The sequence below is a fragment of the Amaranthus tricolor genome, chromosome 11, assembly GCF_026212465.1.
Source record: "Amaranthus tricolor cultivar Red isolate AtriRed21 chromosome 11, ASM2621246v1, whole genome shotgun sequence".
NCBI classification, from domain to species: domain Eukaryota; kingdom Viridiplantae; phylum Streptophyta; class Magnoliopsida; order Caryophyllales; family Amaranthaceae; genus Amaranthus; species Amaranthus tricolor.
In genome coordinates, this window is record NC_080057.1 from 15,346,103 (window position 1) to 15,358,768 (window position 12,666).

General features: G+C 32.5%; 1 protein-coding gene across 2 annotated transcripts in view; it reads left to right on the plus strand.

The window, feature by feature from the left end:
- The first annotated feature begins 9,154 nt into the window (after positions 1-9,154).
- Positions 9,155-12,666, plus strand: part of LOC130826887 (protein SOSEKI 5-like) — a 3,649-nt gene continuing 137 nt past the window's right edge. Inside the window, exons 1-3 of one of the 2 annotated variants that reach the window (XM_057692501.1) lie at positions 9,155-9,620; positions 9,731-10,600; positions 11,953-12,666. The exon at positions 11,953-12,666 is cut by the window's right edge and continues 137 nt beyond it. In XM_057692501.1, coding sequence (XP_057548484.1) covers positions 9,316-9,620; positions 9,731-10,600; positions 11,953-12,109 — 1,332 coding nt within the window. In that variant the 5' untranslated portion in view covers positions 9,155-9,315 and the 3' untranslated portion in view covers positions 12,110-12,666. Of the gene's footprint in view, positions 9,621-9,730; positions 10,601-11,949 lie in introns of both variants that reach the window. The other variant, XM_057692500.1, reaches the window with a different exon arrangement.

Sequence of the window (12,666 nt, forward strand, 5' to 3'; positions counted from 1 at the left end):
CTGAGAAAGTTATAACAACCATGATGACGAGTCATGTGATAGCTGCAGTCACGTGATAAAAGTTGTCATACTTGTATGAGGCGAGGCGCCACTACCTACCTCGTATTGTACTATTACATTCACCATAAAAGGAGAAAAGACAACTGTAAAGCTAGCCACAGCGAGCCAATGAGTGCCACATAAACTCTGAGAACATTTTACAACTTTTTGATAATCCCGGCAAAATGTTTGATGTGTTATTAGGGTTTTGAAAACCTCTCTATCTATATCTACTACTATATACAGTGTCATACACTACAAAAGGTATATTAAATCTTAGCATTTGAGCAATTTTAAGCACTCAAGCATTCTTAAGCTGTTATAGTATTTTTCAATAAAGGATCTCATATCTATGAACAAGCTTTAATATCTCTTCTTTAGAGCTAAAGGCCACAGTGCGCATTAGCGAATCTAGTGTTAGGCATGGGGTTGCATATGCAACACATCCAAGATAAAAAAGCTTAAGAAGTTTTTTGCTAAGAAGAATCGTTCCCTTGACCTTGCTTGAATTTGAAAGTCCACATTACCAGCAACACCACTAGCACAAGTCCTTTTCTATGTAACAATAATGGTAGTTTTACATAATATTTAGTATGCGATGAATTTTAAAATGACGTTATAGTAACTCATATTGAGCGAATTTTTATAAGAAAATATACCCAATTGTTAAAACTTAGAGAGATAAATATATTAACTAGAGAGATAAGGAGGAAGTAGAATGAGTAAAATTTAGAAGATAGAGATGTTTTTACTCATTGGTGTAGTTTTTACAATGGTGAACTTCCATATTTATAGGCAAGTTCATCCACAATTACATTGAATGCATTCACATTAGGGTAAATTCATTAATTACCTTTCACACTATATTCATTAATTACATTTCACACTATATCTCAGCACTCCCCCTTGAATGCATTCTAATCATGTAAAAAGAGTAAAATATTATTACAATATTTCTATTTAATACTGCCTCGTTAAAACCCTTGTCAGTTTAAACCCAATGGGATAAAAACCTAAACGAAGGGAAAAAGAGTGTAGTAAATATGATTTTCCCCCTGAGTTCAACGTATATCTCGTAGATGACACATTCCAATTTTATATACAAGTTGCTCGAATCTCTTTGATGGAAGGGACTTTGTGAATAGATCTGCAAGATTTTCACTTGATTGAATTTGTTTGACTTTTACTATTTTGTACTTCTGGAGGTCATGTGCAAAGAAGAGTTTTGGTGCTATGTGTTTGGTTCTGTCCCCTTTTATGAAGCCTCCACTAACTTGTTCAATACACCCGGTATTATCTTCAAAGATTACAGTTGGAGAATTTATTATCGAGTTTATCCCACATTCTTCTTGAATGTGACCAATTACTGACCTTAACCAAATGCATTCTCTACTTGTTTCATAAAGGGCGATCAATTATGTGTGGTTTAATGATGTAGCTGTCAGTGTCTGTTTCGTGGATCTCCAAGATATTGCGGTGCCTCCAAATGTGAATACATATCCATTTTGTGATTTAGCCTTGTGGGGATCTGATAAGTATCCAGCATCCGCATATCCAACAAGTGTAGCATCTTGCTTTGATCTATAAAATAGTCCAAGATCTTTAGTTCCTCGAAGGTAGCGTAACAAATGTTTTATTCCGCTCCAATGTCTCTGTGTTGGTGAATTACTATATCTAGCTAATAAATTAACAACAAAAGCAATATCAGGTCTTGTATTATTAGCTAGATACATCAGAGCTCCAATTGCGCTTAAATATGGCACTTCAGGGCCAAGAATCTCCTCGTCTTCTTCACAAGGTCGAAATGGATCATCTTTTGGTTTTAATGATCGTACTATCATTGGAGAGCTCAGCGGATGAGCTTTGTCCATATGAAATCTTTTTAGCACTTTTTATGTATAGTTGGATTGGTGCACAAAGATTCCACCCCTTAGGTGCTCCATTTGTAATCCAAGGCAAAACTTTGTTTTCCCAAGATCTTTCATTTCAAATTCTTTCATCAAATATTTTGCAGTTTGTTCAAGCTCTTTGGGAGTTCCAATGATATTTAAATCATCAACATAAACTGCAATTATAGAAAATCCTGATTGAGTCCGTTTAATAAATACACAAGGACTGATTTGATCATTTTTGAATCCTTCTTTCAGGAGATATTCACTTAGACGATTATACCACATTCTTCCAGATTGTTTTAATCCATAAAGTGACCTTTTCAGCTTTCTGAAAAACATTTCTCGTGATTGGTGGTTTTCTGGCAACTTAAGTCCTTCAGAGACTTTCATATAAATGTCTGTATCAAGTGAACCATATAAATATGCGGTCACAACATCCATAAGTTGCATTTGCAAACTGTTTGAGACAGTTAGACTTATCAAGAATCTTAGTGTAGTCGCATCTACTACTGGAGAATACGTTTCTTCATAATCAATCCCTAGTCTTTGGGAAAAACCTTGTGCTACAAGTCGTGCCTTATATCTGACCACTTCATCTTTTTCATTTCTTTTTCTTACAAACACCCATTTATAGCCGACCGATTTTATACCGTTTGGTGTTTGTGTAATTTGTCCAAAAACTTCTCGTTTTTCAAGTGACTTTAATTCCGCTTGAATAGCATCTTTCCATTTCGGCCAATCATTCCTACGCCGACATTCTTGTATCGTTCTTGGTTCTACATCATTTTCATCAAGTGTTATTTCGGTGGCGATTGAATGAGCAAGTGCATCATTAACAATAACATTCTTTCGATTTATTTTCCTTTTAGTTGAAATGTAATTAATCGAAATTTCATTGTTATCTTTGATATTATTATTTTCTTCTTCTCTGAGATTTTCATCCTCATCTCCAAGACTTGTTTCTTTACAATTCATTGAAGAAGTAATATTGATAACATTTGCCATTTCATTCAACCTTTTGGATTTTCTTTGTTTCAAATCCTTTGAACCAAGTGGTCTTCCACGCTTCCGGCGTGCAATAGATTCATTTTCAGTGGCTTTGTCATCAGTGGGAATTTCAATTCGTGCCGGAACATTTGCGGCAGGAATGTATGATTTTGTCACTTGCTTTGTTTCTACAAATGCATCAGGTAATCTGTTTGCAATATATTGATTATGGACAATTTTTCTAACTTCTTGTTCAGAAGCATTCATTTTTGGATCATATATTTTCAAATGCATTGCATTCCATGTGAGATCTATTTCCTTCTTATTTGGGTCCACTTTCTCTCCCCCTAAGGATGGGAATATTGTCTCATTAAAATGATAATCTGCAAATCTAGCATTAAATAAGTCACCGGTCATTGGTTCTAAATATTTGATAATTGATGGGCATTCAAATCCAACATAAATTCTCATCCTTCTTTGTGGACCCATTTTTGTACGTTGGGGTGGCGCAATAGGGACATATACTGCACATCCAAATATTTTCAAGTGTGATATATTTGGTTCTCGACCATGCACTAATTGCTGTGGTGAATATTTATGATAAGCACTTGGTCTCAATCTTATCAATGACGATGCATGTATTATTGCATGTCCCCACGCAGATGATGGCAATTTCGACTTCATTAATAATGGTCTTGCTATTAATTGGAGTCTTTTAATCAATGATTCAGCCAGACCATTTTGAGTATGAATATGAGCTACTGGATGTTCTACGTCAATTCCAATTGATGTGCAATAATCATTAAAAGTTTGAGATGTAAATTCTTCGGCATTGTCAAGCCTTATTCGCTTAATTGTATAATCTGGAAATTGATTTCTCAATCGAATGATTTGAGCAAGTAATTTCGCAAATGCCACATTTCTAGTTTGTAGGAGACTTACATGTGACCATCGTGTTGAGGCATCAATCAATACCATAAAATATCTAAATGGCCCAGAAGCAGGATTAATTGGCCCACATATATCTCCATGAATTCTTTCTAGAAATTTAGGAGTTTCAGTAGCAATTTTATTTAAAGATGGTCTGATTATCAATTTTCCTTGTGAGCATGCAGAACATGATAACTCATTTGGTTGGGGAATTCTCATTTTCTTCATTGGATGCCCAATTGAATTTTCAATAATTTTTCGCATCATTCCCACACCAGGATGACCCAATCGGTCATGCCATAAATTTATCATTTCTTTATTATCTAACTTCTGGTTAGACACCATGTTTATCTCAACCGGTTTTATGTTAATGCGATATAATTCCGATGAGTATGCTGGTAATTTTTCATGAATGCTTTTCTTACCGCATTTTTCAGATGTGATGCATAAATATTCAGTATGATTTTCGGTCATTGTTTCTAAATGATAACCATTTTGTCGTACATCTTTGAAACTTATGAGATTTCGTCGAGATTTACTCGAATATAAAGCATCATTAATTACTAGCTTTGTCCCATTAGGAAGTATTATTTGAGCTTTTCCATATCCCTCTATTAGTGTAGTGGTTCCAGAGATTTTGGTGACATCTGCTTTCACTATTTTCAACTCTGAAAAATATTCTTTGTGCTTTAGGATAGTGAGTTGTTCCACTATCTAGGAAGCATTGATATTTGACTCCATTTTCAAACTGATCCATATCTTCATATTAAATAAATAGATAGTTAAAATAAAATTTCATTAACATAAGGTGATATCAATACATAAAAAAAAAGGAGATTGCATATAAAAAGAAATATAACTAAATAAGTGCCACAACATTATTAAGAAAAAAAATTCAAATATCTTCTTCGTATTCTTTATCATTTTCATCGCCATCTAAATAGAAGTCTGAAAGGTCAAGATTAGGCATCGACGTGGTTGCTTTATTATAAGGATCGACATTGGGCATTGAGGTGCTTGCTTCATTAAAGTTTGCTTCCACACCTTTTCCTTTTTTCTTTTGGGAGGCTAGATACAGCTCAAGCAAATGTTTGGCAGTACGACATGTACGTGACCAATGCCCTGTCATGCCACATCTGTAACAAATACTTTCTTTTCCTTCTTGATGGCTATTTCTATTGTGATAGCCAACTTGTTTTCCCCTTCGAGAATTATTATTGTAATGATCATTTTGATAATTTTGGGGAAAATGGCCTCTAACGGATCCTTGAAACTTTCTACCATGTCCATAAAAATTTCCACGACCTCGTCCTCGTCCTCTTCCTCGGAAATTTCCGCGTCCTCTACCACGGTTATTATAATTTCCACGGCCTTTATTTTCAACAGCATGTGCTTCAGGCACATGTATTTTAGTAGAGTGTGTCTCACGGATAGCTTGAGATCCAATAGGTCTCATATTATGATTTTTCCAGACAAGATCATTGTGCTGTTCAGCCAATGAGAGTACTACACTCAAATCTGAATATCTTTTGAAATTTCTTTCTCTATATTGTTGTTGCAGAATAATGTTTGATGGATGAAAAGTAGATAATGTGAGTTCAATCATTTCTGCATCAGTCACCAGGTGCTCACAATATTTCAACATTGATGCAATTCGGTATAATGTTGAATTGTACTCACTGAGAGTCTTAAAATCAGAAAATCTTAAATTCTTCCACTCATGGCTAGCTTGTGGAAGAAGCACCCTTTTGTGGTGATCAAATCTTTCAACAAGAGAGTCCCACAATGTTTTGGGATCTTTTATAAATAAATATTCAGATTTAAGACTATCATGAATATGATGCCTCAAGAGGACTAAGGCTTTGACCTTTTCTTGATTTGTAGCTACCTTTATATTGGTAGCTTGAGTTCCATCTATTGGATCCTTTTCTTTTACTTCCAATACAGTATGTTCAAGCCCTTGAGCTTCTAAGTTCATGATGACATCTTCTTTCCATTCTAAGAATTTTTGTCTAGTTAAGTCTAATATGTTGAATAGCCTTTTGGTAATTTCTGTCATACTTGCTACATAATATATAATTGTTTTGTAAGTATATGACGATGCAATAATTCTTATATTTTCATAATAATAAACCATTAGAAAAATTATGATGTTTTAATTTCATAATCTTCTCCCCCTTGGTTTATTGTTATGAATTTGTTGTAGATAATAAATTTAGGAATAAATCAAGAACAAGAGGAATAATAATAATAATAATAATAATAATAATAACAAGGAGAAGAACGAAAAAATCAAAGACAATAAATGCTAAAGAGGGTAAAAGAAATAACATTTACATAATATATTAGTATAATTTATCATACAAAATGCACTAACAAACAAAAGAAAATATGACAAAGAAAAACATGTGCATTTTGTTTCTTCTTCTTCAAAATAAATTATTTCTTCATAATTATTATAATTCCTAATGCTACAAGAAGGACCACCAAGCCCATAATTAAGGAGATATATAATTTGAGTTTGGCAAAATTTTCTTCAAATCTAAAAGTATGGGAAGAGGAAGAAGATGGATTATTTTTGTAATGGTGGTACATTGTCGGTGGAAGGAAGAAGGAGAAGGAGGGTTTTTGATGTAAAGAGTAAAGTTGAAAGGATAAGGAGTATGTGGTAAAAAAATTGGGGTAATCCTATTTTATAGAGGGTTATCCCAAATTGTACAATATACCGTATTGTTATGTATACTTAAAAGAAATACTTAGAGTAAAAGGTAAAAAAATGCACATGGATATAAATGCAAATACTGCAAATAAAAAATGCACATATAAATATACGAGAATAAAAAAATAATACTAACCGTCCATTTAGGCGGTAGAAGAAAAAACAATTAACCAGCCATATAGGCGGTTTAAAGAATAACAAAAGAAATAAATAATACTAACCGTCCATTTAGGCGGTAAAAAAGAAAAAAGTTAACCAGCCATATAGGCGGTATAAAATAATTACAAAAGCAATAAAGTGTCCTTGTCATCCGTAAAGGTGACGTATTGTCTAATAAATTATTTTATGGGTCATTTAAATTTATCTTGCAACGTTTAGTACTTGTTTCTCCCTCATCATCTTTGGTTCTTTTATTACTTGGTGAGGGATTATTTTCAGTTGTTGTTGTTGGGGCATTATTAGTTGGTTGTGTTGATAAATTATTTGTTGGTCGTATCGGTGGAATATTAGTCGGTGGAACCGGTGGATTATTAGTTGGTCGTACATGTGAATTACGAGTTGGTGGTACTAGTGGACCATTAGTGTTATTGGGATTATTATGTCGGAGCTGATTTAAATCAGTCCTCGCTGGGTTTGTAGTGAAGGGTATGGAATTATGCTCAATTATAAAATATAAAAATGTGTTAGAAACACCTTGGATGGTGATGTTGACACCATTTGATTGTTGGTTCATTTGTGGGTACCGATGAAGAAAAATGCTTAATTAGGTTTTAAAAATATTACCTGCTTGATGATTAAGGGTAGAGCTGGTGCTGATAACGTGTTAAAACTTAGAGAGATAAATATATTAATTAGAGAGATAAGGAGGAAGTAGAATGAGTAAAAGTTAGAAGATAAAAATGTTTTTACTCATTGGTGTAGTTTTTACAATGGTGAACTTCCATATTTATAGGCAAGTTCATCCACAATTACATTGAATGCATTCACATTAGGGTAAATTCATTAATTACCTTTCACACTATATTCATTAATTACATTTCACACTATATCTCAACACCAATAATAATATTGCACGATAACTCAAATTTTTAAATTGATGGGTGATGGACACACTTTTGTAGGGTAACTATGAATATGATTGTTGAATATTAGCTTATTGTGCGTATCTCTCTCTCTCTCTCTCTCTCTCTCTCTATATATATATATATATATATATATATATATATATATATATATATATATATATATATATATATATATATATATATATATATATATATATTCTTCCTTAATTCTTAATGCATTTGTACGCATATACATTTGTCTCTTATGCTATATTTTATTTGTCAATGTGAATTTATAACTTATTTATGTATGTTAAATAATGAGGATCATATAATTAAGATAATAATAGGGACCACTATATTGTGTTAGTAAAATTAAAAGTGACAGAAAATAAGTTAAGGTTTGTGAATAAAAATTAAAGAAAGGTTTGAGGACACTATCAAAAAAAAATTGCAAAGTGAAAATGATGCAGGAAAGTGTGACAATTTAATTGGAACCGGAGGAGTAATATATAAAAGTAATATTTAATTAAGCTCTGCAACCCCATATTTATATTTTAAGGTTTGCCACTAACTGTGCACTCTACGAGAAAGGTTAAGCAACCTTTTTCTAAATACTTGCTGACTTAATCATCGGAGGAGGTCTCTCGGAGCACCTCTCTCCAACCCTCGTTTGTTCATTTGTGCAGGATAAAGTTCAAGGCATTCGAGATAAGAACTCAAAAACCTCACCAGCAGTTCATAAACTTTTAAAATACACTCTAAGCATCTTTAATAGACGTGTTGATTGTTCAATTTCCTACTAGAATAATTATATTTTGAAATATAATTAATTGCATATAATACTGTTATATATGACTTTGAAGGATAATTACAGTGAAATAAAAATTTCTTAAAGTATTTTATAATAAGAATATTTTGTCTATAATATACTGCTTCCAATTCAATATTTTTGTTTATAAATTCATGGTGTTGACTAATCTAATAATATATAAACTCGTGTAAATGTACAAATTTTTTAGTATAAATTAATATAAAGAATCTAAATTTTAATTAATGATGAAATTTCGTATTATCATTATCTTATTCAAATATTTTCATTCAATTATAGTTATCACTATAATAATACTAAACCAATTACATAACACATATTTAGATGTGAATAATTATGCAAAAAATATAATTTATGTAAAATGTATAAGATTAGTGATTATTAGTCTATAAGTAATGCAACACAATTGAATAGTGGATGCATTGGCTTTTAGTCTCGTGTTCATTCTTTCAACTCTCTATATCTTTGAAATACATACAATAAATGATTAACAATTTTAATATATTTTAATAGATATTTATTTACCATAAATTTATTTTAAATTAATATTGACCTTCAATATATTTAATCTTTTCATTTAACAACTTATTTTTATCCTTTACTTTTTTTTTTTTAATTTTCCAACACAATTTTCTTTCTATTACAACGCATTATTATAAAAAAAAAAAATTAAGGGTAATTTAGAAGCATCTTAAAAGGACATTTCCCAAAGACCCTCTCATTACCTACATTTTGTCCTCTTTCCTCCTGATTTCCTACTCCCTTTCCCCTTAAAATTTTAAATCCATCCTTCCTCTCTCCCTCCATTATTATCCCCTAAACAACCTATCAAAAAACTTGTTTGCTCCTTTAATGGCGGTGGAATTGAGCAGAGCAAGAAACGACCAACTTCATCTTCAGAAATTCAAAGATAAACAAGATAATCTCGAATTCCATCATTACAGTACCATTTCCATGATTGATCATAATCAAACCCAGAAAAGGGTTTCAGTCCCAGTTGTTTATTATCTCTCTAGAAATGGTCAGCTAGAACACCCTCATTTTATTGAAGTTCCTCTCTCTTCTTCTCAAGGCCTTTTTCTTCGTGACGTTATCAATCGTTTGAATCTCCTTCGTGGTAAATCCATGCCATCTCACTACTCTTGGTCCTCGAAACGGTAACTAAAACCAATTCGTTCCCCAATTAATTGATACTTAAACCCTAATTTTTGGTTTTCAATTGCATTTGGCTAATTTAAGTTTACGAAAACGCAATTTAATTTTGCAGGAGCTACAAAAATGGGTATGTGTGGCATGATTTAGAGGAGAATGATTTCATTCATCCAGTTCATGGAGGAGAATACATTCTCAAAGGCTCTGAAATTCTTGTCGAAACCGTTTCGAATTCCTCCGACACATTATCATCGCCTTCAGCTGGGAATAATATTCCGGTCACCGTAGAATCTGAATTCCCGGTGACGAGGAATCGCCGGAGAAATCAATCATGTGGATCAATCGAGTACAAAGTCTACAAAACTGAGTCAACTCACGAGTTCTCCGAAAAAGCGGCGGCCGACGCGTCAACTCAGACAGACGATAAACGACGTCGTATAGAAGCTGTAATGATCAAAGAAGAACCCGAGGAAGAAGAGGGTAGAATCGAGAAAGTGCACCATGAACAAGTGCAAGAGTTCAGTACAGAGTTAAGTAGATATGAGATTTCACCTCCACCGTCTGATTCAAGTCCTGAGACATTAGAGTCGTTGATGAAAGCTACAATATCATCATCATCATCATCATCACAAAGTAATAATCAGACGGTTGGGAGTTGTCCAAGTGGCAGAATGAAAGCTTCTTCAGTTTTAATGTCTTTGATCTCCTGTGGATCGATCTCTTTTAGAGATTGTGGAGCTGCAACCGTGAAGGATCATGGGTTATCGTTGATGTCTCATTATAAGAGTAGATTGCCACGTGGCGTGAATCAGACGGTAGAAGAGAGTAATGGTGTAACGATGGATATCGAAAATACAAATGTTTATAGTAGTTTTTCAAACATGGGTATGGAAGACAAGGAGTATTTTAGTGGGAGTTTAATTGAGACTAAGAGAAACGAGCTTCCAACGGTTCTTAAACGATCTTCCTCTTACAATGCTGACAGGTAAACACTATTTCCCCTCATTCTGTAATAAGTACAAAATTTTATCTTTTCTATTTTATTTCTTTTTCTTTCATTTTTTTCTCCTAAATAAATAAATAAATTATCTTTTTTTCATTTTCATTCTCTCTTTCTCTTTCCTCTCTCTTTTCCATTCTAATACCATACCAAATACAGTGTTATAATTATATATATTATTTTAAAATTTATTAGGTCAACCTAATAAATACTATTTCCTGTTCTCTTTAAGTGTCTTATTTATTTTTAGAATATTATTTTTCTATCATTCTTAAATATTATATTTTATTATTAATCTATGAGTTAAAATGTATTTATATGGTATCTTATTTGATTCGTTTTAATATAAAGTTTATTAATATTAATTTTTTATAATTTTTAATTATACATAATTAAATATATTATGAATTGAATAAGTGCATTGGATAGATTGCATAAAGTAAATAAGACATTTAAGATGAATAGGAGGGAGTATGATCTTAATATAAGATTATTTTTATTTAAGAATTTGTGTTACTACAGATTAGATCTATGTTTAGAGTATTTTCTTATTTTGATTCTCTTGTTGATGATCTCAGTATGTGCACCAAATTTAACAACTTTTAAGATACATTATTTGAATTAAAAAGGGAGTTTCATACGTAAGACATTCTTGCAGAGTGAGAGGTGATAAAGAGTAACATCATAAGGGTGTAATGTAGATTAATAACGTTACATATTCCAGCTAATTAGTTCATAAGGTTAATTGATTAAATAGGTTGATAAATATGATCATCAACCACTTTGTTGAATAAAATTAATTGAAAGCGCTTGATAAATTGGTTAATCAACTCATTGACAAATTTGACAAAAATGTTGTGTAGATTGTATTAGGAGTCACTCGGAAGAAATAAATGAGGGGTCAATGGGTCAAATATTGGGAGGGTAGTCTCACACATGCAATGTTAGCCGACATTTCCTTCGGGTTTGATTTTCTTAGACATGCTGTTTTGACTTGGTGTATTCACATTACATTGTGGAAAATTAGACTACCTCGTGGCAATGTTATTTGGAAAACAGATGTGATAGAAAAAAATTGATAAAATATGTGCATGACACAATAAGTGAATATGAATTTGTGGGTGAGAAAAAAGTATAATTACCCCTTAAACATTCATTTTAGTTTTGATGGGAACATAACATTCAATTCTTAGTTGTAGATTTGTCATTGCATGTATGGACAAAACTTTGTTATAGACCGGTTTTTAAGCAATAAACCCGTTGAATTCCAAGAAATGGACAAACTTTAAAGTATTTGATTTTGGCTTCTAATCTTTTTAATTATTGGTTGACAGAAGTTCACATCTAATGAAGTTGGAGAAAAAAGTCGAAGGAGTGAGAGCAAAATGTATACGAAGGAAGCCAAGGACTCAGACATGCACTAGTAAGAAAGAGCTTGATGCACAAATTACTCGAGTTACCAATACTATCAATAGTACCCATGGGCTAATCTAATGTTATGTGGGACCTCGACTTAAAAATATCAAGAATAGAAGTATGTGCATGTTTTTAGTGGTTAGCTGTTAGTAATATGAAGTGGTGGATAATCAACAAAGAATATCAGTGACAATAGGTATGTATTACTTGTATTGTTCACTGTTGGGTTATTCCCTCCCACTTGGAGGAAGGCCCAATTAATATTTTAATTATGGGCTTAATAATAATGGACTAATAATAATAATATTATTTGTTAATTAAAAAAAAAAAAAAGGTGAAAAACTATAAAAGGAAAAATAGGGCAGTAGTTAATTAATTGCATCAGAAGCACAATACACGCACAAAACAAAAATCAGAAACTGAGGAGAAGAAAAAGGTGCGACGCGCGTGACTTTACGGCGATCCGATCGAAGGCCATTCGTGCTCCGTTTTTCGTCAAATTTTGACACGGTGTTTCTGTCTACCCAACCTACATATTCAACGGTTGGATTGTCGTTTTGTGCATTGTAAGTGGGTAATTTGTTTTGCCCTAATTTTACCCTAATTGTTATTTTACCACTTTTGAGTGATGTTTT